The sequence below is a fragment of the Struthio camelus genome, chromosome 1, assembly GCF_040807025.1.
Source record: "Struthio camelus isolate bStrCam1 chromosome 1, bStrCam1.hap1, whole genome shotgun sequence".
Lineage (NCBI taxonomy): Eukaryota > Metazoa > Chordata > Aves > Struthioniformes > Struthionidae > Struthio > Struthio camelus.
Window position 1 is genome coordinate 68,736,931 of NC_090942.1, and position 27,553 is coordinate 68,764,483.

General features: G+C 47.1%; 1 protein-coding gene across 1 annotated transcript; it reads right to left on the reverse strand.

Annotated features, from left to right (window-relative positions):
- LOC104147285 (sodium- and chloride-dependent GABA transporter 1) lies at window positions 1–26,980 on the reverse strand. Its single transcript, XM_009679860.2, has 14 exons — window positions 26,743–26,980; window positions 21,242–21,373; window positions 20,429–20,529; window positions 17,075–17,184; window positions 16,549–16,681; window positions 15,068–15,202; window positions 12,812–12,915; window positions 12,298–12,422; window positions 11,095–11,207; window positions 5,432–5,563; window positions 4,579–4,681; window positions 4,042–4,142; window positions 3,120–3,287; window positions 1–160 (listed from the first exon to the last, which is right to left on the reverse strand). The coding sequence occupies exons 1-14, from the start codon at window positions 26,978–26,980 to the stop codon at window positions 56–58; spliced, it is 1,800 nt and encodes a 599-aa protein (XP_009678155.2). The 3' UTR covers window positions 1–55.
- Between the last annotated feature and the right edge of the window lie 573 nt (window positions 26,981–27,553).

Consider the following 27,553-nt stretch of genomic DNA (forward strand, 5'->3'; position numbering starts at 1 on the left):
CAAGGGACAGTGTGGCGTGAACAGCTATGGGGCAGGGCAAGCAGGTCCAGCTCTCCTAGACTGCGGCGTCCGAGGGTCTCCCATTCAACGAAGTCTTTGGCTGGAGGCCGTTGTTCTGCGCAGTTGCCTCTGGCTTGGGCTGTGTCATCTGCTGGAAACGCTGCCCAGGAAGAAAGGAAGAGTGCACATAAGCTGCCAGGGGGCTTCAAGGAGAAAACAGCAGTGAGACGTCTGGAGCATGACAGCAGCAGAGGGTTGGGACCCCTGTCCCCAAGCCTCAGCCATGGCCCTAGTTACAGCAAGAGGTGAAGGAGCATACTACTAAAATTACTCCTCCAGCACCATTCAGCAATTCAGTGCGACTCTCTGCAAGACACCTTTGCTTTGGTACTGCTCCAAGCACAGCAGCTTCTCCTTTTATCTGAAATACAGGGATCACCATTAAAACACGGGCAAACTGTTACCAGGCAATATCAGCAGCAAGCAGGAACAAGAGAGAGCTGTAATGTCACAGACTTCAGAGCAGACTCTTTTTCCCAGTTTCCATATTTTTTTCAGCTAGAGTTTATTATAAAACATTATAAACTAGCTGCAGCATGCTGGCAAGGTTATAGTCTTTGCCTCTGACACAGGTCAGACCAGTCCACCTGCACCAACCTTTCCACCAGCAGTGATGCCTGGTTACGCCACCCTGAAGGGATCAAATGAAAACCGTAGGGCTAAGTAAAAGGAAGAAAGAACCCAGGAAAATATGGAGGCGCAAGTCATTACTGGAGGCGTGTGGACTGAACATCAGGAGTGATGAAGAAGAATGAATCACTTTTGCCTGTCAGAAAGGGACTGATGCTTTTGGTTGCAAAAGAGAAGGCAGCGGAGGATTGAGCCTGACCTGAATAGACATCACTAAGTCAGGAAGAAGCCCTTTCCAGCAAAGAGAAACAAGCTCCTACTCTGCAATACAGCTGAAGTGGCTGTTGCTGGGTGAAGTCCCTGAAATGTTCACTGAGCTGCTTCTGCCATTCATGGTCTTTCTTTTTTCCCCTCACATTCATGCACAGTAGGATCAAAATGACTTATAATCTTTCCTGTCTGTCAAAATCACTTTATTCTGCATTGGCATCTAATTTCCCTCTAGCTTCAGCTCTATTACAAACTAATCCAGGATCTGTGTATATAAGAGGCCAAAAATTCTCTCTCTCTCTCTCTCTCTCTCTCTCTCTCTCTCTCTCTCTCTCTCTCTCACACACACACACACACACACACACACACACACACACACAGAGGCATACTTTCTTCCTGCCTGCCATGTGCTGCTGATTTCTGGATCTATGGACCATAAGGAAGAGATCTGAGACTCCTTAAAAAAATGGCTGGCCCAGGATATGGAGCCTGTTAGAGGGAGAGAGGGAAGAGGACAGCGCACACAGGCCACTCGTGCTGTTGACTAACACTGCTGATTTGCCCTAGATGCTGAGGGAAAAGGGGGAAATGCACTCGTGACCTGCAGTTCATGCCTCAGCCTCTAGGGCAGCACGGGAGATCCCAGTGGAGCCACGCTCTCAGCTCCCGGCACTTTTGAAGCACCAGGATTACTGTGCTTGCTGCCTATTATCAGTACCAGCACCTTGGTCAAAAGCAGGGGAATCAATCTTGGGAGACCTCAGGCCAGCTCAGGTTGGCTTGCACAGATGCCAAGACACGCTGCTACTGTCCCTAGTGGGTACAGGATTGAGCATGGGGTTGAACTTGTATCTGCATTTGCAGACTTCCCTTTTCCCCCTTTTGCAGCTCATGTTATGCATTACATATACATGCATTACATATATATATATATATACATACACATGCACACACACATATATATAAAATCTGCTATTGGAATTGCAAGTGGCCCTCAAATCATAATCACCAAAGTGGCTTGGGACAGTGCTCTGACTTGAATCTTGCAGAAACCTCAATGCTGATCTCAACACCAATGGTAAAAAATGATAAAAACACAAAACTGACTTAAAACTAGAGACCAGAAATACAAAGCAGATATGAGATACCAAACCAGCCCAGTTCCAACAGCATCCTCTAAATGGATAGCTGGGAAAAAAGAAAGTCAATCCCACCTGGAACCTGAACTCAGGAACCTGAGGCTAACCTTAGCCTAGCAACTTCAGCCAAAATATTTCCCAGTAAACGTGAAGTAACCACATGGAATCTATCTAAATAGACTCTGTGGCTGATGCAACAAATTAGCACCCCAGTAGCAATTTATTATGCCAATAGCTTGCAGATGATGGCATCAGGTCAAGCACTTTGTACACAGTGTTCTCAAACTGAACATCAACATTATAAATAAGATCTTAACAGTAATTACTAGGTATGATATACCCTGCTTCACTGCTCCATAAAGCCCTGCTCGAAATAAGGAAAAAAATGTTTTAAACAAGAACAAAGAGTTGTAGATACTGGGAGTCCTGCAGAAAATTATGCCTTGCTTCTTAACCCTCTCATTCAGTGAGTGCCCTCCGCAAAGCACATGACAAACTGCTACTGTGCATGTTTAATTCATTACTAAGTCTTAGCCCTGAGGTATTGCAAGCTTCATGCTTGGTGGATGCTGATCTCTCCAATGAGAACTGCCATAAGGTAACTATGCTTGTAGCCAGAGCTGGCTGGGAACTGGGAATTCTCAGGGTGAAGAAACCTCAAGGATTTCTTCCCAAACAACCACTGAGGCACCTCTTGCAGGGCTCCACTCCCTTGCACCTCTCCAGGCGAGCTGTCCAGGTGAAGAGGGCTCGCTTTCTGTGACAATGACAGCACAAAGTTTGACAGGGAATCACAGTGGAAGACACCAACAGCAATCTGACCCAAGGAGCGACTACCTGAAGGTCTGTCTACGTGGCCAGATACAGCCAGTCACATACTGCCTTGCGCTGGGACTGATTTGTACTCTCCTGGAGGAGAGGGTGTGCATAGCTCCTGCAGCCCCAACCTGAAGCACACTGACAAAACAGACTTTGTCAGAGGAGCACAGTGCAGAGTCTCCTTGATTCTCCTTTGATTTAATTCAGGGAGAAGTTTACACTAAGCAGAAAGCAGTAGAGAAGTTGCCAAGTTAGTCATACCTGCTGGAGAGTCCCTTTCGAGGTGAAGAAACTGTACAGCATGTACCCTGGAATCAGTATCATGGAGGAGAGAGCCATAAGCCAACCAATGCCTTGTCCCCATGCGGGATAGACATATTTTCCCAGTGTCAGAGGAGTCATTTCCACCACGCTGAAGAAGAATACACCCTGGGAAAAGAAGCAACAATCACAGGTAAAGATGTTCAAAATCAGGGACCATCCATTCACTCTTTACTTCATCATCCTCCTAGCTCTCAAGAGCCTTACAGCAATTCAGCAGCTCCTTAAACTAGTCTCAGATGTTTTCAGCCTACCAAGTGGTAATTTTATACAATTTCTCCCCTGAATTTCCTATGTGGAAAGCTGGAATTGGAATACTCCGAATGGAATTCCGACACTGGACAAGCGGTATCTCTCATACTAGGTCCTAAGCCAGTTAACAGCTTCCTCACAGCTGGTCTCAGGAGCCCTTCTCGCACCATTCCCTGTACAAGTCTTACTAGGGGTGTGGGAACCAGGAAAGGTGAAATTGCTCTGCAGTCAGCTATATTGCATTTGTTTTCTTGCTTTGACAAGCCTGGCAGTGGCTGAGGCTGGAGCGGCTGAGCACCTTAATCAGGGGCCAATAATGGCTTTCTAAAGTAGTAAATTATTTGTTTATCTTCTGGCATGTCAGAAAGAAGAATAAATAACTGATAGCATCATCCAGGTTAAAACAACCATTCTGGAACCTTTCTTCTGGCTAATTTCCAGCAGGCAGAGATCCTAGCATTACCTTACCCGTCTCAGGTCTGCCTAAAACCATCTTGCAGTTAAGGACAGAGCTACACTAGCCTGAAAACATCCTGTTTCCCCCACATCCTATCCAAGCTAAGAAGCCCTTTGGGGATCCCTTCTGCAGATAGGATGCCTCTGTTCTTACCAAGCAGACAAGAGGCGTGAAGAAGGCCCAGCAGATCTTCCACCACATGCAAGGTTTGTAGCCAATCATTTCTTCAATGTTCTTGTAGAATCTGTTCACGCCTACAAGAAGAAATAAGCGTTGAAAAAGACATCCTTTCTCAGCACCATGCTTATCACCTCTTCTCATGACAGAGAACAGGCCAGCCACAGTAAAAGGATGACAACTGTGTGTCACAGAGAAGCATTATCTGGAGCGGGGGCAGGAGGGGACACAAGTGGATTCATGCTAGCAGCTTCCATGTTCCTGTTGCCCTCTTAAGAAATCAGAGGGGAGGTTCCTAGGCATCTGCTACTTTGTACAGAGGTCTCTGTGCTTGTGTCCTCTGACCGGAGGCCTGCAGATGTGAGAGTTCAGCCTCCCGCTCCTGATTTTCTGAAATTATCAGCTTAAGGTATTTTCAGTTACAAAGCTTTCATTGGCTTCACTGTGGGAGGCTTTTGAAAATCCCACCATACCTGTAGAGAAAAATGAAGGAAGTAGGTCTTTTGTGCTTACCGTAACACCAAGAAATTGAGATGGTCTCAAAGAAGACAAGGAAGAGAAGACACATGCCACTCGCTGAGTAATAATCAAACAGCTTGAAGACATAAATACCACCCTGAGGAGACAGCGAGGTTCAAGTTGTTTAGTTACTGATCATCGTAGACGCTATCAGCCAGCTGTTTCGGCTGGTACTATCTACATCTTGGATGTTAATTTGATGTTAATTTTCTTGGACAGTGGAGTTAGCATTGCAATGTTGCTACTGCAGTCTGGTTCCCAGCATCAAAACTGGCGTGCGCTTGCAGTTAATTAGCCAGTGTGCTCAGACATGGCCAACAGTGAGGAGTACAGGATGCCTTGATTTAGCTTTCTTACTTTTCTCTGTCTTAGATGGAGTCACTTACATTAGTCTGCTCTGCCCCTCCCGGGAGTTTTGCTGCCTTACCTCTGCATGAACCTACAGAGCTCCACAAATGGTCTCCATGTCACTCAGCCCTGACCTCCACGCACATGAACCTTGGCTTCAGCCTCGTAGGTTCAGGGCCCCAACAGACCTGTCTTCTTTATGCTATCTTAACCCTTTCCACCAGGCAGTCTCTCAGTTTGGGTTTTGTTGGCCTGAGCCTTTATTGCAAAAAACAAGAGAAAATGAAAACAGGACACACGGACTACAGGATGGTGGTGACAACTACGGAGGAGTCTTAGATCACTTAAGCCATGGTAGTGATGAGCAAGCCCATTTGTCTGGCCTTAGGATGCCTCCTAGGGACACGGTCACTTCACTCAAAGCTTCCAGTGCTGCTGTGATAGGCAAAGGTGAATAGAAAGGTGCCACAAACAGAGGCACAAGCACTGCTAGCTGTACCTGGGTGATATTGGAGAATCCAATGAGGTAAGAGATCAAACAGACTATCGCAATGAAGACCTTCTTCCTGGCTCTCAGGAGATGAGGATACTCATCCATCAGGGCTGTAATGAACCCTTCAACAGTGCAGAACTGGAAGAAACGGCATGCATCGAGAACATTTATCAGCATCCTAGCCTGATTTCACCACCACCTAAGTTTAACTCCTGTTTTGGGAGCCTTGCTGTTTTAAGCGCTCTCTAAAAACAGCAGAAGAGAAGAAGGCACCTCTGCACAAAGTTAGCCTGAATGATCTGAAAGTGCCTCTCTCTCTCTCCATGAAATATAAGGGGAACTAACAGCATGGGTTTAAATACCTAAAATTAGTGGAGATGAACCTCTACCTTCTGCCTTCCTATGGGAAGCATCCTCTTTTTCTCTCAAAATCTCTGGGCATCCCCCTTAGCCCCGCTCCACACACTCACACTAGGGACAGCACTGCCACAGTCTCTGTCACAGCAATGTGTCCATCTGCTGCTGGGACACATGAGAGACCTTGCTTGCTTTCCCTTTCCTGTATATGCTCTTCTCATTGTATTACAATACTGCTTGTCTTATTCAATGATCTAAACATTTATTAAAGAGCTGCATTACCCAGTGTCCTGTCTCATGCACATATGAATAGCCACATCATCTCTGTCTGCCAAGTCCTTGATTTTATTTTCCATTTTCAAGCACACTACATTATGTGCACATAGCACACTAAAAGTCCATCCTCACAGCAGGTGGCCTTTCTAGTGGTAACATCACCTGGCTGGCTTGTGTAGCCCTGTACCAGGCATAGTAAGTTAATGCTGTCTTCCACCATAAGGCAAAAAAAAAATCCCCATGGATGTTATCCTCAGTCAGTTTTCTTACTAGTTCTGCCCTATGGCCTGAGGACGGTTTGACTTTTTATATGCAAAGTGCATCCTCCCTTAATATTTCTTGTTGCATTGTGAGATTCACTTTTATATCTCATTCCTGGAAACCACTGGTAACATAGAGCTCTCAGGGAGCACATCATGCCTCCAGCAAATATACTGGCAAGTTTATGAGGGCAGCAAGATCCTAGCTTCTCTGGTCACCCTCAGCAAATGTACAAGCCAGTGCACTGAAAATGAAAGACAAATTGCTCTTGGATGTCAGAGACCTTTCTGTGCCCAGAGAGAGCGCTTCAGAAGTGGACTGTACAGGCATTTTTAGATTCTGCTTTGAATAGAGAGGCAAAAATAAAAAAAAACTATCTGTAGAGGTGCAAGTAGACAATAGGCAGGCTACAAAGAGCAGCAGAGCACTGGAAAAACCTACATTTGTATAGTTGCACACAGTTGGCTTCTGGAGTTGACTTTCATGTGGGCATCAAATGAGTCAAAGAGTAGTTTTGCTGCACAGGGTTTTCTATCCACATGGTGCAGTGTGGAAAGCTGGTATTCCCAAAGACCCAAAGGTCAATTTCTTGAACTTGAATTTTTAATGAACTAAGCCTTTCCAGTTGGATACAAGTGCTATTAAAGCATCTTTTGGCATTCAGGCACGGGCATGGGCTAAGCTGCCTTCAAATGCACTGCCAGCAAGCTCTTCACCCCATCCCACCCGGACCATTGCCAGGGAGAGCCAGGCCTGAAAAGTGCAGCCGGCACCACAGTGGTGAAGAGTCAGCATGACAAAAAAATAAAAAAATAAATAAATAAACCCCTGTCACAACCTATTCCTTCCACATGAATGCAAGAGTCACTGCAGACAGCCAGGCGCTGCAGGAGCGACAGCTGGGCTGGGCTGAGTGCGACGAACCTCAGGTGTCAGGGCAGAGGACAGGAGGAGTACGGGTCGCGGTGGTAGAGACGGGCAGCCATGAGGATGGTGTGGGTCAGGTTGCAGCAGCACAGGTCACAACAGCAAGGCAGAGAAAGAAAAGGGTACGGGGGGGCCATCACCTGGAGTGCAGGGCCAGGGAGTCATGGTCAGAGGGTACGCGTGATCAGTGCCCAACCAAGAGGAAGTGAATGAAAAGACATCTCCGGTTAAGGGAAGGAGGTGACAGCCCTTTGTTTTAGGCAGAGGGAAAGGAAATCAGTGAGGGAAACTACAAAGGAAAAGATAGGGAGACAGGTAATGGGGAAATGACAGCTGGAACAGTGATAGAAACTGAATTCAAATCTCTTTGCCTCCTATCGAAATTAAGATGGTGTGCAGTGGATGCAATGGGGAATCAAACGCTGGACATTGCTTTTCCTAGCTGTAAAACAGGTGATGCCCTTCATAGCATTTACTGAAAATTGCCTGAGGTTATCTTCAAACTTCAGAGCTCATGCAGCCCCGGGGGTCTGAGGAAGCTCCTCTTTCTGACTGTAGGGACCATGAATTCCTAGGTGCCCTGGGGTCCAAATTTCCAAGCCTGCATACCTAAGCTTAGACTCTCACACAAGATATGTAGGCACTTGAACAAAAGCAGGCTGGTTTTCAGGAGTGATGAGCACCTGGTCATTGCAATGTGCCCTTCTCTTCTCTCTTTTGCCCTGTGTGTGCACTTGTGCAGTGTACAGACGCGCACACACACACACACACATGCATGCACGCATGTTTCAGTCCGCTTTCCAAAAAGTTCCGTTTTTCTCACCAGTTGTCCATAGCCACAATTTTTAGTATGTGTTCCTTTCTTCCTCCTTTCTTACCCCATGATCCTGTTTTTCTCCTCCAAATTTTATTTCTATTCTGGTTTCTCTTCCACTCTTTTTCCCCTTTAGAGGCTTAATCATTACCTGAGCTGCTTAGGTCGGACACTCTGGGCTTGGGAGCCCATCTAGGTGGCACTTCAGCCTGAAAGACAGTCAAGCGGAAATCTCTCTCCCACCCTCTCTCAGTGCCAGGACCTTGCTGTCCCTCTGAGCAAGCATAGGCCAGAAGAGCACCCCGACCAAGACCGCAAGGCCCAAGGGAAGTTTAACTACAGCTCACAGACATGCAGCCCTGAGAGCAGGTCTTTCCACTTGGCTGACTACTGAGCCCTCAGCCAGAAACCCTCACAAATAACCTGTGTGAAGTAGCCTCACATGGGACGGAAGCAGGCTTGCAGTCACAAGGCTTTCTAGCTCCCCTGGGGAGAAAAACATCTGACCTGGCAACTGGTAGGTTAAAAGAAAGCATTAGCACATTATGCAACAGGGTCTAGACACAAGAGAGCTAAACCCCGAGTAGATCAGAGGCAGGGCAAACAGAGGTGTGCATGAGTAGTAAGTGAGGGTAGAAGAGAGGTGCATGTCTATCAATACAGGTCATTTATCCAGTTCAAGGAGCTGCATGCACAACAAGCAGCAATTTGTGATGCCTCTCCTGGTAAAAGGAGGTGGCTCTAGCAGTGTCAGGTCTGCAAAAGACTCTTTATCAAAGCTGAGGGACATGGATGGACCAACTCCTACCAAGAAAGAGGTCTCCGTTTTGCCTGGGAACCTGTCCCCACCTCCCTGCAGCTCCCTGCTGCAGCCCGTGGTTGAGTGGGTTGGGAGAGAAACCCAGTAGCCCCACCATGCTGCAGGACTGGACTGCTGACCCAAAAGGAAAATAGCTGTTTCTTCCTCCACCCTGTAAATACCACAGATGATATTTAGTCAGCATGTAACCAAACCGTCTCTTTAAAAGTTGGACGCTTCAAAATGCAAATGCTGTTGTTACAGCCTGTGCATGTTATTTCTTTTATATGCATAAGCGGCTATGCTCTAAATCATGTATTTGATTGAATCAGAGCTCCTCCATGCAGACAGAAAGCCTCTTCACATGTATTTATCTGTGCTTTTTTGGAAGCTTGTTTTGCTTTTGATGCTTCATTCCCCCCCACTTCCTCCTCCTCCTCCTCCTCCAGGCAATGATAGCCCCCCATGGACTGTCTGCCCTCTGAGACAAAGTGTCATAGGGGACATGGAGAATTTTAAGTGGTATTTGAGAAACAAGTGCAGTAAATAAATTCCACGCAATGCTTAGAGGGCTTATTGCCATGTCTCAAACTATTTACCAGAGCTGAGTGATAATGCAGATATGAGCTTCATGATCTGTTTATGGGAGTGTTCCATAATTGAAAATCAGGTTGAGTTGATGAGATTTTCTTGGACACCCGGTGTGATGTTTCAGGAATATGTCTACCTCTGATTATGAATTAGACCTAGGTTTATGAATGCTACGTGTAATCGTGAAGAGCATTCATGTTGTACTCAAATTTTGAGCTGTAAGGAAAGGCTATCTGGGCGCAGGAGAGGATGTGACAGACCAGTCACATGCTTTTGAGGGAGCCTTTGATTTTGACACACATTCCAGTCAAAAGGGAGGCTTACGATAACCGATAGCTTCACTTTTGTGCTGAATCATCAGAAAAGTATCATCTTTTGTAAAAAATACACAGACTGTTTTTGGTTTCGAAAGGCTAAGAGGGGGACAAGGGAGGGATCTTCTGCTACATCCAGCTGTTTTCCCCTCCGCTTTGCCTCAAATATCTTGGAAGACTTATCCGATAGCAAAGCTCTCCTGGTGCCCCGGTACCAGCCCTTCCCAAAGCATGCCTCTTCCCTTCTGCCAGGAGCCATGTCTGCTCACTCCATGAAACTATCTGGGGAGCTCTAGCTCTGTTGAAGTCACTCTTGTTATTAAAAACAGTGCTGAAACCCTGCAGCAACCCTTATTCCTGAACTGTGGGATGGCCCTCATTCAGATGCCACGTCACTGCTTTTCTCAGTGCAACCTGTTAGTGCTGCACCAGAGCACTGTGGTTTAGCAGAAGATGAGTATGTTGTGCAGAGATGTTCCTTCCAGGTTTTGGGCATAGGGATAATCAAGACGTTCGAGCTTAAACTATGAAAATAAGCCGAAAGAATTTTCTTGACAGTGCCTCACAGGAAATGCAGTTTGGCTAAGGTGCTCCATGATAGCGTAAGGAAATCCAAAGTATCCAAACTAAAATGCTCACAAAATGCCAAGAGACTTGTGATTAATACAAGCTATTTTCATGCAGACACAAAATAAAATACTTAATACTGATTTTTTTTTTTATGTAATAGATCTATTTTGGGGAAAAAACGTCATATATTACAGGAAAAGAAAAGCAGTTATTACTTGAGATAAATCTTTCTTCTTCTTTTCCCTGCCCAAAAATATTTGGTGAGATAGTTTCCCATTAGCTGTGCTTAAAGCTTGTGCACTATCTGTCAGCTCAGCTGCTAAGGTCGCCCAACAAAGGGATGTCCAGCAAGAGTGGGACATGCTGCACCCAGTTCACTAGGGACAAAAGTTGATCTGAACGCAGGAAAGCTTTCCAAAGATCCTGCTATAGGAAAATGGTGATCATCTTAGGAAGGCTGATCTGTTCTGCTGATTTGCTGGAGTCTGATCATTATCCTTATTTTTAATTGGTAACAGACAGTGATTAGAGTGTCAGGTAGTGGTCAGATACTGTCACACTTGCAATATACGCCCACGTTAGGAAGAGAGGGCAGAGCAGGTGACCACACAGAAGGGTTCACTTCATATAGGTGGGTCTCACAGTTAAGAGCAAGAAATGACTCTGCTTAGCTCTGTCTCCAAAATGTAGAAGGGAAAGCCACCAACATATCCCAAAGTATCTTTGTTTCTTACCCGGTTTTGTCCCTGGGTTTTCTCACCTGACTATCCAGACCTAACATCATTAACATGGAGAAGAAGAGAATGGACCAGAGCGGGGACAAGGGCAGTTGTGTGACAACCTGCGGGTAGGCAAGGAAAGCCAGTCCGGGACCTGCAGTAATGAAAGTAGAGAAGAGTCCATGTTTATAAATCACGTGATAGGAAGTCTGAACTAAGTACAACAGTTAAAAAGAGACAGTGATGACAGTCAAGAATTGCAGGTATTCAGCATAAATGCTACAAAAACCTCATTTTTCATCCATGACATAACAACTCTGTGGGGCTGCATAAGGGTTGAAAGGGGAGGGAGGAATGACAGGAGAAACTCTTCGCTTTTTTTCTTCTTGTAAGCAAGAAAGTCATCAAATTACCCAAATGGAGCTGGAGCGCTTTGCTAGGAAAACAAACAGAGTCAAAGCTGGTTATAACTTTCCTGACAGCTTTCTTCTATCACAAAATGCTATTTCTTGAGATAAAAGCTTTCTCTGGGAAGACAACAATTTCAAAATATGCCATTGTGTAAAAATATCTAGCTCCATCTAGGTTTGAAAAATTTTTCTGAAATTACAATTTCAAAATTTCCCATGGAAAAGAGACTCCAAGTTTTGATCAAGTCTGCTGAAAATGTAGCAGGTGTCTGAAGACCTACCCTCCATAGGAAGGTTTTAGAAAGCAAATGGCTTTAAGATCCCTCTTCAGCAAAAACACATGACACTTCAGCAGTAGAACAAGGCGAACATTAACACCATTCCCCTAGTAGCAGGAACTGGAGCGCAATGAGCATCAGCCCCAAGTGCCAGAGACCCATTTCTGTGGGAGGGCATGCTCAGCCCCACAGAGGCAACTCTGTACAGTTGCTGGGATAAGGCTGTACACTTGGGTCCCATTCAGCAAAGGCCTGGGAGCATCCCATGCTCGCTGACAAATTGCTCTTAAAGGCTGCTGCTGCATTTCCTATTTTAGGTGCTTTGTGGTAACCTCCCAGGGAAGATCTTTGGTTGTGTGAAGTGGTATCACTACACCCAAGTGAGAAAAAAGCTCTGGCCCTCTGCACATGCACAATGTATAAAGGTTTCCCAGGAAATATTACATCTGAGAGATACAAGCATGAAGAGGGGCTGTCACAGAGCCAGAGTCAGGAATGAAGTCTGCATCTGATTTACAGCACTATTCTGAATGCAACACCTGCAGTACCCGCTCACCTGAAGAGGCCAGCTCTGAGACGGACTTCTTTGTGATGTGAGACATGAAGCCAACAATAGAGAAAATAACAAATCCAGCAAATACACTTGTGGTGGAGTTTATACAGCAGACAATGATAGAGTCTCTGGAATAGAGAAAGAAAGAAAAGAAACCATCTGCAGGTCCCCATCAAAGAGCAAAGGGTGGGGTAAACAAAAAAAAACAAGGCCTGAGGAGAGGCTTTGGAGAGGGGCAGGGGTACAGTGGGTGACTTGTTTAGTGTGCTGTAAGTCATAGGACCTCTGATAGAAAGACCAAAGTGCACCCCATAGGTTGCATGTTGACAGGCTGGCGACAGTCAAAGGTCAGGCACTACCAACACACCATGACCCCCTACCACTGAGCAGTCACTCACAGGACCAGTCCCAGAAATGGCAAATCGGTGCTTCAACGGCCAAGGCAAAGGTGCTCACAGCACAAGGCAATTGCCTTTCCTGTTCCCACCAGGCAGAAGGTTGAAAGAACTCAACGGACCTGTAGACATTGTTGTGGAAAGTGTTGTAGCTTCCTAGCGCAATCAGGGATCCCAGCCCCAGTCCGTAAGAGAAGAAGATCTGTGTGGCCGCATCCATCCAGACCTGCGGAGAAGAAGCTAGTTTTGAGTGTGTGGCATTGCTCTGCCAGCTCGGTGGATCAAGCCCACCGAGCATGACTACCTCTCTCCATTGAGCAATAGCTTGGCGTGGAGGGGACGGATGAGACATTCTTTCTCTACAATGACAAAATTTATTGATTATACTGTCTATTAGAGACAGCGTTGCAGCTGCTGTAGCCAAAAACTCGGTTGCTTTTCTTTGCTGAATTAGTGAACACTTAAGGCTGGCACACTCTGGAGACAAATATCAACCTCTGAATAATGCAGCCCATCACTCCCTTCAGCTTTTGCAAAACTGCTGCCTGGGTTGAGCTGGGTGGGGAGTGCCCGCTGCAACAAGGACTCCATGCTGGCACACATGTCACCTGCAATGGCTCCAGTGACAGAGTCAATGCTAGTGAGGGGTGTGGATCCGGCCTGCTGTGCTCCAGATTTTACCATCCAATGCACTGGGACCATCAACAGGGTTCTCTGTTGCTACGGCTTGTTGACCCAAGCTAATAGGAAATACTTGGGCCAGCAGTTTGAAGTCTCACAGGAACTGCCTTGAATCCTGTAACTGTTACTGCTAACAGGCCTAGGTCCACATGAATAGATTTTTTTTCTTTTCCCATGTTTCAGAACATCTATTTCCAGCGTAAGGTAGGACTCAGAGAGGATGGCACAGGAGGAGAGGAAAGCAAGGGAGACCGTGGCTTCCTTTTGCCTTTAGGGTGGCGATGACGCGCGCTTGCATTGCACAGATGTCAGTGGAGCTCTCAAAGCGTCCTGGAGAAAAGGTGTGTCCTGTCGCTCTGCTGGGGTCAGCAGGGTGTCTGCCTCTCTCTGCATGTGAAGAAGAAGCCAGCAAGGGCTGGCAAGGGTTTTCAACACAGGGCACTGGGCTACGGACACAACACTTGCTTCTCCCACCTGCAGTGCCACAAAAGAGACTGCTAGAGAGCAAGACCTGTGCTCCACAGAAGAGTGGCAGGAGAACGGTGTCTACCTCTTTCCCAAGTGGCAAACGCAACAAGAATGATGCATTATGCAGCTCCAAACATACATACTCAAACCTCCCAAAGAGCTGGCATGAGGCTGCTTCTAAAACCAAACGGGTGGAGAAAGAACCGTGCGCCAGGTGTCCCAGATGCAGTCTCTCAGCACCCTGGGCCTTGCAGAATGTCTGAGTTTGTGCACAGGTTCAGCTTGTCACAGCTTCCCCCTCAGCTGTGGTGCTTGCCTCGGAGCGAGCCCCAAGTCCTGCTCTCACCCCCTTCCATTAGTCTTTCATTAGCGTGTCTTTGATTCTTCCACACAAAGTTTCTTGTGCAAACAACTGCGGAGGACAGTTCCTCCGCAGTTTGAAAAGCTGGTCCCAGGGTACCTTAAGGGCTTAAAGCCTAGAAGGCACATGAAAAGATTACAAACTGTTCGTTTCTTAATTGCATAATTTTTAAACTACTCTTGCGGCCTAGAGAGCCCTATTTCCAGCTTTAGCACCGAGCAGCTGTCAATATGGTTAGGGTGTCTTCCTACGGGAGGGATCACTAGGACCTCACAGGAGCTCGTGGTTGTTCAATTGTCCCCGCTCACATGTGACTGGTGACCTCCAGAGCCGCGGGAGCACTGCTGCTGGAAAAGGGGGAGACTGTATTGCCTGAAAAACTTCTCCTGGGCCCCCTCTGTGCTTCCACTGCTCAAAGCAACATTACTGACCATCACTTGTCATTTAAACTCTTCTAAAAATCACTGCTGTGTGTATTGTTGAGCTTGCACTGCTTCTGAGCTACCCACACCAGCGTTATTGCATAGTCCTTTCTCTGGGACTGCCAGATCTGGGCCAAATAGCCATCCTTAAAATAATCAGTGCAATGAGGCCATCTCAACCCAGAGGGAAGGTTTCTTTGTTCATGTAATTTCTCACAACTTCATGGATAATATTGTTTGATTACAACAGAGCTGCATGAATTTCTACTCACTGAGGGCCTGCCCTTCAATTTGGTATCAAACTGTGAAGGTTGTGACTACTCAAAGGGGGAACTATTTCATTTTATTTTTAATATTCTCTTCTTAAAATATCCAAGGAAAGTGCCTAGGGAACATTAATGCAGCGATAACAGGGATGTAAATGCTTTCCTTATTAGGCTACAAACCTCAGACTCGGAGAGTTTTTTGAAGTCTGGTGTGAGGTAAAAGAGGATTCCCTCCTTGGCTCCTGGTAGAGTGACTCCACGGAAGAAAAGAATAAATAACATGAAGTAAGGGTAGGTGGCTGAGAAATACACTACCTGTGAAAGACACAGGGGGAGAAAAGCTGTTAGTTGCTCAGTACCTGGCACGCTGGGGCACAGCTGTGACTACCTTTTCCTGACTTAATGGTATTGCTTCCAATTTGTCCTGATGTGAGGGGAGGAAATGGGCTCCAAGCACACTGCTGCTTTCTGTTGAGCCTGGTAATCAGGGAAGTGGATTAACTCCAGAGCCCTCCCATCGAGGGCTCATAAGCTTGGCAAGAGAGTGGCTGACATCTTCCTTGCATTTTTCTATCTTCTGTTCCTGCACAAGTAACATTCCTGACTGTTTGAGGTTTATCTCTGTCAATGACACTGAAGGACTCACTAATTACAAAAATAGCAGGCAAAATTCTGGATGAATTGCCTGAAGACAAGGGAACTGCACAGGGATAAATTTAGTCTACAGAAGTAATCCCTTCAAGTCATCACATCCTTATTTTGCAATGCTAAAGCTGGTCTTTCGCTAGTCAAACGCAACAAGCAACTTTAGTTGTTTTGGCTCCACCACTTTCTTTCCAACACAGCTTCAGGGAATCGCAAATATTACCATCCCACAACAGTGGATTCTTGCTAGTCGGTGCTTGTTTGACTTCAGCTGTTGTAATAGCAATCACCAGGACTGTGCTGCAGTCATGTAGCAAAAACATAGTATTCGAGTACCGCTAGGCAAGTTAGCAATTTAAATGATTTACCCATGAAGCATCTCTTTCTGATCTTTCCTCTAGATTATTCCTTTCATAATGCTGTCACACTGCCCCAAGCTGTGCTCTAAATAACACATCTCAGCGTTACTGCTTCACCAAACTAAGCAATCACTTTTCCATTGTGCTAGTCTGAAATGCCACATAGTGCATAACAATATGCCTCTGATCTTAAGATCTCCCACCAGTACCTAAAGGGCAACAGAAAGATTTTCAAAGGAGTTGATAAGTTTGGTTTTGCAGCCAGAAGCATTTTAAGACAACCTGATTTTTGAAAGGGGAAGCTCAAAATAGGCTCTTCACACTCTTAAAGAACCATCTTAATGTAGATACGACAAGTAGTTTCTGAAAAATGTCTTCTTAAGTCATTCCAAAAGACAGAGCATTTGGCCCAGACTTTACAGTGAGGAGTTAATCTCTACGCATAGAATGAAAATTACTGCAAACATGGTAGCAGTTTTTACAACTGTGAAAGGTAAATGTCAAGAACTTAATAGCATCCACTGCAATTCTGCCTTGAAACACCATAACCTTAATTATAGGCACTCAAACAAAATTGAGTCTGGAGGACATTTCAACAGCCACGATCTGCGTGCAGCAATAAAAGTAATACTGAAATGCCCCATTGTTGCGAAATACCTTTCCAGTCCACTCCACGCCTTTCCAGATGGAGAAATAGACCAGAACCCAGGCCAAGGCCAGCGTGCCGGCGAGGGGCCAGCGGACATTGCCTGGTTCCCCCAGGCCTCCAGAGAGCTGATGCATGTTCCTCCTACAGAGGGGAGAGATTTTGTCATCGGAAAGCCTGGTCCTGGGGACAGAGTGACCAGAGTTCCCAGGGATGGCTGGGAGGGTGAAGGGTGAGGTGGGCACAGACATGCACAGGAGCCCACACAGGCCTCAAGGGCCTCGAGACTCAGCACAACGGAAGATGAAATGATGGAAAGGTGGTTACCCCCTCTGTTTGTGCAGCCTACTACTATACAACACACTCCATGGTGGGAGGGCCCCGGGCGGGTGCCTGCTAGCGTTGGCTGATGGGACCACTCTGACACCTTCCCAGGGGCTTTTTGAGGTGGTACTTGGACGGGTATGGAAACTGCCCCGGCAAGAAGGGAGAGGGCCGCGGCAAGGGGGAAAAACCTGACGTTGCGTGTGGACGTACTCCCAGAACTCGGTGACGGCGCTGGTGAGGTTGGCGGTGTCACGCAGGGAGTAGTTGGAGAAGCAGCGCTCGGTGTTCCAGGCGTTCCCGCAGCTCTGCCATGGCAGGTCCTGCTGGGAGCAATGGGGTGTCAAGCCACAAGGAAAAGCTCTACCCCACCACAAGTCTGTCCCTTGTGTGCCCTCATTCATTAACTCCATTTTTTTCCCTCCTTTCAGATCACCCCATGGCATCCCATGGGCATAGGATAGTCTGCAGAGAGCAGGGAGGAAATGCTAGGACACCCCCAGAGAGCGGGGAAAGGGATCCAGGGAGATCTGGGGGAAAACCTGTTTGATAGGGAGGGCCAGTGGGTGAAATAACATCTCAAATGTGAGGTTCCCAGGGAGGGGAGCAGAGAAGTAGGAAGAGCTCTGGCGCCATGAAGACACTGTGGGAAGCTCCTGGAGAAGCGCAAGATGTGCCATGAGCAAGGAGGGACTGCTGCAAGGTGATGGTACGGCAGCACAGGGAAGGTGGTGTGAAGACCCTACAGGACCTGAGGAAAGCAGGGAAATAGCATGGCTTTCTGAGAAATTTCAGGGAACGTCTGGGCAGGAGCATGGGAGATCTGCCAAGTCTGAAGCTGCAAACCTGGAAATTAGAGCAAAGTGACTAGTGAGGAAGAGGATGGGAAGTGACTGGTTTTGCACTGTGGACCAAGCCTGACCAAGACTCAGGAGCGTGTGATTTTATTCCCAGCTCTTCCAGGAGCCTCTTGCGTAATTGTGAGCAAGTTTCACGTGAGCCAACGCATGGAAAGTACGGTAATTTTCAGTGCAGAATCTCTGATTTTACACCATTTTTCAATGTGAATTGTAAAATACAGTTTGTAAAATTTTACAAATTTTACAACGAGAAGCAATTTTTTTTCTTTTAAACAGAAATTCAAATTTTTGCAAAGAGGACAAAGGACAAGAAACCTGAATGGCCCATCCTGAGGGCCCAGTAGCCAAAAGTATTCAACAATTGTTCAAAATAATAATAAATGGTGACATAGCTTATCCAGGAAGTAGTATCAATACATGATTAGGGCAATAACATAACCTTCATATAATCATAGCAATTGCTCAGATAGATAACCATTTCCAAATACCTGTTGCTAATTAAAAGCTACTAATTAAAATGGTTCTTCTCATTCTTAGATCTCACATGCTCATTACCTGGGGCATATTGTGTTTATAATCACTAGAACTCTTGGCTAGTTTCACTTAATAAGTGTTTGGAATTTACTGCACAGAGAATAAACACCGATCTATCGTTTACAACAAACTTCAATGTTTTAAAAGCCACATGGCATTGAGAATTGGGGACTAAGGGCTTCTGTATATGGATGAACTATTGTGACATAAGCGCAGGCTACATTTAAAGTATAGTCGCTATTTCATGCTGTCCCCTCTCCTGATTATAAGCAGTAAAAAAGGGATTCCCAGGGTATGCTTACATGGTGTGATGATAGCACACTGCTACAGATTTAATCCAGCCAGCTCTGGCGCTGTGAGCAGTGAACCCACAGCACCACAGGCTGTACGAGCACCCAGGGTGACTAGCCCACAGCAGGTAGTGCTGTAGCTGAGGCAGCCAGCCAGAGCAGCTCGGAGACACCTCCACATGCAGCAACCGCATTACCCGAGTGCAGTGCAGACACATCCATGGCATGCAGACTAATGCTGAACAGCTACTCTGGATGATTTCCCTTTGCAGATAAGACCTAAGGCTCCAGTTCAACAAAGCCTGCAAAAGCATGTTTGTGTCCATGCCTATTCCTGTAAGAGTACAGACTCTTTTAGTAAATGTTATCTGTGTTTTAAGTGCTTTGTGGCATCAGTGCCTCTAAGGGCAGCCTCCACCTTTCATCTAAACCAGTTCACTCCAGCAGATACATCCCAAGGAGGAAGCTGGCCTGGCAGGACAGGGACGACTCCGTGGCCACTGAGGCTGTTTCCATCCACCTAGTGATTTCACCGTGGACTTGCTAAATGCACTGAAGCAAACGTAATAGCTTATCACAGCAGCCCTTCGACCAAGAGTTTTGCACGTCAGAGACAGCAGCTCCGATGGGAGGGGAGAGCTCTAGGTCATTTTGTTGCTGCTCCATTTCCTCTGAATTTCAGAGGACTGAAACTGCAGAAAGTAAACTGCGTTCCCTGTTCAGGTTCAAAACCTTGCTAACCCAAATTTAGGGGAGACAGGGTGGATGTCTACCTAGCACTTTCATTTGCATCTGGCTCCTTTCAGGAATCTGGTAGTATCTCTGGCAAAAGTGAAGGCCTCGACCCAGATGTCTGGAGCTGTCCATGGAGACACTATCACCGTCACCCATCAGGTCTGTGACACCTGAATATTTATATGGCTTTGAATGAACTCCCAAAGCCTCATCCTAAGATGCACCCAGCACTGGGATGGGTTCCTTTAGGGTAGCCTTTTGTTTATGTGGGAATCCCCTGTAGATGTACCTAACCCTCCTCTACTGACAATTTTACCCTGCACCTAAGCACCTGCAGTGTATACTGCTGATACAAGCACAGCTGGGATAGAATATCTGAGCAAAAGGGTTCGTAGATGCTTGAAATATTTTGATCAAACAAAAAGTGAAACTGGGCTATAAGATGTCCATAACAGCACTCCGGGGTTATATCAAAATTAAAAAAAAAAAATCCCATTAGAACCATGGCTTTGATGTCTATAAGGCTGCAGGTTGCTCAGAGAGCTAAGGGAGCTGTTCTCAGCCACTTCAGCTACCAAGAAATTATTGTGGAGTGTGATTCTAATCTTCCATGGTGAAAAACTCTTCTAAAGGAAAGGAACCCTCTATAAACCACAACACCAAAGCATATGCTAAGGGACAGAAATAAGGGGCACTCACAGACAAGCATTTAAATGCTTTCTGAATCATATCTCCAGCAGAAGAAATTGCACTGGATTTCATTTATCAAGAGCAGTGTAAACGAGGTCTAATTAAGGTCAGAAGTAGTCCTGGGTAATGAGAACATGTTGTGACAAAACGAGCCTTCTAATGTGCAGCTCTTGGATGCACATAGCTCTAGAAATATGAAAGAGACATCTTTAAGATGAGTTTAAAAGTTTTATGTGAAGGGAGGAATACTTCTGAGAACATCTGTACTGACCAATGCTGAACAGCTGGCTCCAGAGCTGAGAAACCTCTAAGGGGAGGACCCAGCATAGTGTTGACCAAAACTCTCTGCACAAACTACATTGTTGCAGTGCTTCACGGTAAAAGCACCTATCCGCATGAAACAGGGAGTAGGGACCTATTACAGCCAGTGCCACACCATAGAAATGTCTGAGACTCACGGCAGTAAAAGAGTTGAAGAGATAGTAGAGTGCCCAGGCGATGATAACAATGTAGTAGATGTTCAGCCAGAATGAGAGAACCACAGCGGCCAGCCCCACACCTGCAAAAGGAGGCAGACAGCAGCATCAGCCCAGCTCTTCCTAGACCCCAGTCTCTTACAATGGGCTTCGTGGCAGGGCTAGAACAAGTGACAACCCAGCTCTTAGATGCAGCATGTCGCACAGCAATGCTGCGCCCTCAAGTTCACTGGTCAGCAAGCGAGCTTTATTCCACCACATTTCTCACCCACTCGTCTCTAAGGGTTGGACAGTGCTATCTTTCAGTAACCTGCAAACTTTATGGACAGGGCTCCATGAAAACAGGGTCCAGTCACTTCCCTGGCATAATTGCTCTTTCCTAAACACAAAGCTCGTATATGCTAGCACCGCTAATTCCTAGACCGCTGCTACTCTGGACACAGGAACAGGTTCACATCTTGCATCTGCAGCTTTTCTGTGCAGTTTGAGCAAGCCCACATGGAAGGGTTTGGGGCAGGTTTTCTGCATTCAGAGCCTCTCCATCAAGTCCCTGCTGCTCATAAGGTGTTTGGTCACCACGTAAGACTGCTTGGACAGAAAATGATCATGTTAGTGATTCCTGGCAGAAGGGTGAAGGACAGCCTCATAAACACCAGAGAGAAAATCAGATGTGACTTTGTCATTGACCTACCACCCCACCCCAGTCCCCAGGGACTTATTTCCTAAATCAAGGAAGGGTTTTTTGTCTGAAGTTAGTTATGTGCCATCAGCTTTCACAGGCTTACAGTACAGTACCTTTAAACATGGGTGCTAATTTCCAGACTCCCAGTCCACCCACAGAGGTATACTGGCCAAGAGCAGTTTCTAGCAGGAAGAGAGGAATCCCAGCAAACACCAGCGTCAGGAAATAGGGAATGAGGAAGGCCCCTGAAAGAAGGCGCATCGTTATCAGGGGAGCTCCAGGATACATCCTTCCCCATTTTATTAACAAGTAAATGCATCCAGCTTAGATTTCTCACCTCCCCAGCATCCATTGGATCATGACTTGCTCTGATACTGAAGTTAGTATGTTTAGTCAGTCTCCCACTAAGATCCGCACTGCCCTCCCCTCATGTGTTCATACCACTATGAGACATACATATCATATGTAATCACTAGCTATGTGATGCCAGCCTCACTTAGTAGTTAAATATTTAGGCAAAGCTAAGCCCAAGAACAAACCCAGAAGTCTAAAACTGACATTGGTAACTGGATCTCGTTGGTGTTTTCTCTCTTACCCACAGCAGCACTCATTTCTTCACCTTCAGGAAAAAGAATGTAGGAGTATGTGGCATTAGCAACTACTTTCTTTGTTCATTTCAGTGAATATTAACGTAAAACATTTCAGTGTTTTAAGCAAGCTGTGGCTGAGACTGTGTATGCTCTCATAACAACTCCATATTTACCCCCACCAGCCTTCCCTTCTCCCAGGTTTTATGCTTAGAAATCCCAGCAAAAGTGTTATTTCTTTGTATGGACACTATGGACACCATCTCATTGCTAGAAGTGAGGTAGTGCGGCCATCTAGCACAGACGCTACTTGCACTCCATCACTATATGAGCAAACATGACAGGTGAGCCTCACCATATGATTTGAAGGCCATGAATGTTGATGTCATCCTGACTTCCAGGACTTGGGACAGAGCTCATTTTCCAGACTTCTAGGGCATATTCTAGAGCATGCCATCACCCGTGAGGAGGACAAACTGTAGCAAAAGAACCTGGCTCGGCAGAGAGAGGAGACTTTCAATCTGCTCAGAAGCAGCTGGCAATGTCTGAGATGGCACTGATCTCTGTATTAACCGAAGGGTTGGTTTGTCAATTTGAGTCGTCTTCTTCAGGTATTGACGGGAAAGCAAACATCAAGCCAGCAAGAGAAGCAACCCGGCAGAGCCGCAGCTTGGCTCGCGACCCAGCAGAGCTGGGCTCCCTCAGCTCATCTCTGCGGCAGGTAAGGAAAGTGGCGCAGCCAGGGCTATCAGCTCGGGGGCACCCAGCTAAGGATGCCTGCGTGCCAACTGGGCAGCTGAGCCTGGCTGGGAGAGGCTGGCGCCCGCCAGCAACATAGGAGTCCTTGGTAGGCACCATGCAACAGCAGCTGGCAGCAGGGAGAAAACATGCTCTAGGCTGGCAGCTTGATGACCATGAGCCTGAATTGCAAGCTGGCATAAAAACACAGGTTCTCAGCTTCAACAGCAGCCTTGCATGGAGGAACGAGCAGCTTTAACTGCAGCAAAAGCACTGCCCACTCCGTGTCCTTCACTGTGCTCTCACCAGCAACAGTGGCCCGCAAGGCAGAGATGAAATCCAGTCCTTCAGAAAACAGTGCAGGGAGCCAGAGCCAGCTCCAGACCTCTAGGCCACTGATACTGTCTTGTTACTGTTTTGCCTCGTTGCAGAGTTTGGAGACTGAGCTAATTAGCGATCACAATACTCAATTTGTTTCTGGGCAAGCAGCTAATGAAGTTTGGCCCCTGCCCTGACAATTCTGCATTTTTCATCTACAGCAGGCCAGGAAAGTTTGTAGGTGAAAGATTTTATTGGACTACTGAGAAAAAACAAACAAACTTTTAGACCTAGGTCATTCAAGGGAAAAACTGCAAACCAGAGCACAGCCTTGAACTGTTGCCAATGACAAGCCACTCTGGTGGACCAGGTCCGCGAGTGGGCGCTGATACCACGCTCAGATGCTGAACAGCCAGTGTTGAAGCTAGTCTGGGAATTTGAAAATAAAATCCGTACACCTGCACCTAAATCTTCAGCAAAGAGAGAAAGGGATGCTCTTTATTTTCTGGCCCTGGATGGGCAGCAGAAAGATCTGTTTCAGTTCCTGGCCCTGTCAAAAATGATTTTTTTCACCTTCGCTGAGTCCAAACCTCTGTGCAAATGCCGTATGTCAAAGAGATAATAGTGCTTGTCTCGTCTTGTCTGCTCAGAGCATGGGCTCCTGGAAGCAGGGAAAGACTGTACAGCTCCTAGCACTCACTATGCAGCCCCAAATCTATCTGGAGTCTCCAGCTTCTAATGCCATACAGTAAGAAAGAGTAATTAATCCTTGTAACAGCGAATACTGCCCACGAATTAGAAGCTGAGCATTACAGGCAGTTACGTGACTTTGGTCAGAGCCTCAAAGTGTAAATGTGAAGTGCATGCTGTCTATTTAAAGAAATGTTCCTCTCTCAACTTATTCAATTTCCCAGTCTCATAGGCAATTTTTAGCAGCTACTGAGCCAATTTAGAGTCCCGTAAAATCCTGTTGCCCTCAGAAGGATTGCACGAGGTTAGACATCAGTGTAGAGGCCGGAGCGTTAGCCATAGCTGGGCCCATTCGGCTTTGGGCAGAGCCGGCGCAGAGCCCAGGCGTCACTTCTAGGCAGAGCCTGCAACGAGCAGCGGACAGGCCTTGTGCGGGGCCGCCGTACCCAGGGTGCATATCCCCTGATTATGTGCCCGATTACAATGCAGAGCAAATGAGCCGCGAGCTGACACAATGTGACAGCGGTAAGCGAAACGACAATATTTCCATTCAGTTCAGTCTGCCTGTGCGTAATGGAAGCAGCCCACGCCGCCGCGCCCCGAGCCCCGCGCGTGCAGGGCGCTATAATTAGCGTGCCACCCACGGTCTGCTCCCCTCCGGAGGCACCTCCGTCGGGGCAGCGCGAGGGCTGGGCCCACCAAATTGCCAACCAGACGCCGTCGGCTCTCCCTCGCCGCTGCGGATCGCCTCGGAGTGACGCTTTCATGCGTCAGTTCTCCTGCCTGTCTCAGGCATCAGCAGCCTCCGCTCGCGGCTCGGCGTCGCCGGCTGCGGAAACAGCCGGAGAGGATGAGGGTTAGAGGAGCACGCGATGCAGACTGCCGTGCAGCGCAGGGCGTTTGAGCACAGCCAGGCGCAAATCCCCTTGCTTCAACCGTCCAGTGTTTTCACTAACAGCCTACTGATCCCTCTACGCGCCTGCAGCTGCCAGGTCAGGGATCGCCCTGCGCTGTGTGGCTAATGCTAATAATAGCGCTCTGCACTGCTACAGCACATCCATCTTAGGAGCTCAGCTAGCTTTGCAAATAGGATTTATTTTAGCTTCAAAACAGCCTTCATCTAATTATAGGTATCATCATCCCCACCTCTGTGTGTGAAATGATTGAGTCGTGAACAGAGCTGATCCAGTTTGTTTGAGATCACACAGCAATCACAGAGCAAAGTCTGCACTAAAAACAAAACCTCTCACGCACCAGTGTTATGACTTAGCCTTGGGGCTAGTTTTGTATGAGGAGGACTACCAGGGTGAGGGGCTACAATATGGCTCGATAAAAGTGGTGAATCAGTGCTAGCCCTGGTGATGGGCAGCACGGGTCCCCTACGAGACTCTGGCTGATACTTCCAAACTTCACCCAGCTCAGCTGCACGCTCACGCTGCTGTACAAAGTGACCCATCAAAACAGAAACCGTCTTGTCAAAATGGATAAGCTGTTAGCCTACATACTGCCCTGCCTCCAGCTGGGACTAGCTCTGCATGCTTTGAAGAAAGGAGCAAGGGGCCCCTAAATGCCATGGAGTTACACAGACAGACGGTTGCGTAGGAGCTAGACCTGTCTCCTTCTTTCCAACGGGGAATGAGAAGAGTCAACCTACACAACTCACAGCATGGACTGGAGACAACAGGGTGTGCATGAAGAGAAGCCATGAGAGCAAAGGATGAAAGGGAATTGAAAGAGAGAAAAAGATGTCGAGTAGATGAGGGAACAGAGACCCTATTAGCAGCATGAATGAATGTGACACTGGGGACAGGGACTCTGAGCTACCTATTAGCAAGAGCTAAGACAGAAGCAAAGAGCAACATGGGAAGACTCACAGACACTGCTAAAATTATAAATGTAGCCCTAAAGGTGAGGAGGAGGAGGAGTCTGGACTCCGTGGGAAGTTTGAGAAAAGGTTCAAGGAGGTGAGCAGCACTTCACGTAGAGAGAGAAGGTCATGTTAGCAACAGAGGCAAAACTAGTGAAAGAGGTGGGCATGGAGGAGGAGAAGAGAGGGCTCTCTGCCCTGCTGACATCAACGCAGGTGCATGTTCCCCTTCATAAAAGCACCTCCCTGTCAAGGATGAAGAAATAGCACTGCTCAACAGAGGTGAGCCAAGACACAAGGCTGTATTTTTTGACCTGATCCAAGTCATGCAGTCTGTAGCTGAGCAGGGAACTGATCTCCCACATCTTTTGATTTCTAGCCCAGCACTGGTTCCATCTGCCTGCCTTTCTCTAGCCCTGCAAGGGACTGGCAAGGTGTTAGCTGAGGGTTGGCAAGGAAGAGATGTAGTGGGGGGAAAAAGGGTCAGAAATGCTGCTACTAGTGATCCACAACAAAGGGCACTGTTACCAACTGCATCGTATAGTCACCAGAAATCCTTCACCAAGTGCCTTCTCCTTTCACTGCCTCAGTTTTCCAGTCTTTGCAATAGAGATTATGACTGGGATCGTTCTCACAGCACTGTAGTAATGTTCATTTCCTTCCATAGGACTCCTTGAAAGTCCTCGTACCTGGAGACTACTGCTGCCCAGAAAAACAAAACTTTGTTACTATTTCTTCCTACCTTCATCTGGAAACCACCTCACGCTAACTGCATATCTGGTAAGGGAGTATGGGTACATGGGGAGCAGAGATCAACCTCTATTACAACAGTGGAGAAAGTTAGCTACAGCTCTGCGCAAAGACTGCTAACCCAGAGGATGCCCCTCATATACGTATGTGTGCTCATGGTGTATGTATTTCTACATGTGGCCCTACTATGGTCCATGTGAAGCTTCTAATCAGACTTCCTCAGAAACACAAACCAAACTCAAAGGCAAAAATCGTTACCCTTTGAGAACACTGTACACTGAGGAGAAACTCACTGTTAGCAGTTATGAGCTGTTTTCCTTGGGAACTTCCCAGCATCCGGCTGGGTGCCTGAGCACAGGTGTATACCTTCCCTATAAAACATGAGGTCCACAGATACCCTTTGTGGTAGCCCTGCAAATCTGGATGGCAGAAGCTTTACAAAACTCTGACTTCTTTTTATATTTATTTGTGCTGTTTCTTTCTAACCTGCACTTGCCAGGAAAACCACAGACTATGGGAACTAGTCTCCACATAATTTAATAACACACATTATGAGAAACCTCTCAGCCAGGAAACCAGCCACTTAAGCAGACTCACAGCAAACCAAAACTCATTCAGGTGACAAGGCTGCTCAGGGAAGAGCAATTACGAGCATTGCACTCACCTCCTCCATTCTTGCCACAGAGATATGGGAAGCGCCAGACATTGCCCAGCCCAATGGCATAGCCCACGCAGGACAGCAAGAAGTCAAATTTCCCCTTCCAGGAACCTCTGTCTGGGATCTCCTTCTTCCTCTTGGTGCTCACAGCCTCCGAGGTGATGGGCTCCGACTCCTCTAGGGCTGCTTGCTTCACCTCAGAGGGAGAATTCAGCTCCACAGATGTATGGTCAATCTTGCCCATAGTGGCTCTTGTGCACAGCTGCTCTTGCTTAGGGGCTGGAGGGACAGAAATGGCAGCCTCAGCCCCAGCCAAGCTCAGATGAAAGGAGAAGGACTGGGCAAAGCTCCTGACAAAAAAGTAAAAAGAGAAGTTACCCTCTGTTAGAGCACTGGGCTTCAGGAAGGGACACATTGGGGCTGAGGTGGACTCATCGGATAGTCTTGTGCATGTCAGGGCAGTATCTCTGGTCCCCACCGCTTTCTTCAGGGATGAAAAGAAAATTATTTTGCTCCCTTTGAACCAGGAGCCTTGTTCATACAAAGTGCTAATAACGGTTTCAAGCCCAACTATTACCAACGTATAGCAAACTCTTCACGTCTCATTTCATCTCCCCCTTATACCAACACCTCCTCCGTAAGAAAAGCTGTAGGACAAGCACGCATTCAGGGAAGTAACAGTAGTGAACTGCCTGCAGGTGACCACCACAGGGACAGACTGTATCTAGCATGTCTGAGTGACGGTGGAGAAGGGGGTGCCTGAGGTGCCACATCCCTCAGGTATGGAGCCCAAAACAGACTGCACAGACCACAGGTC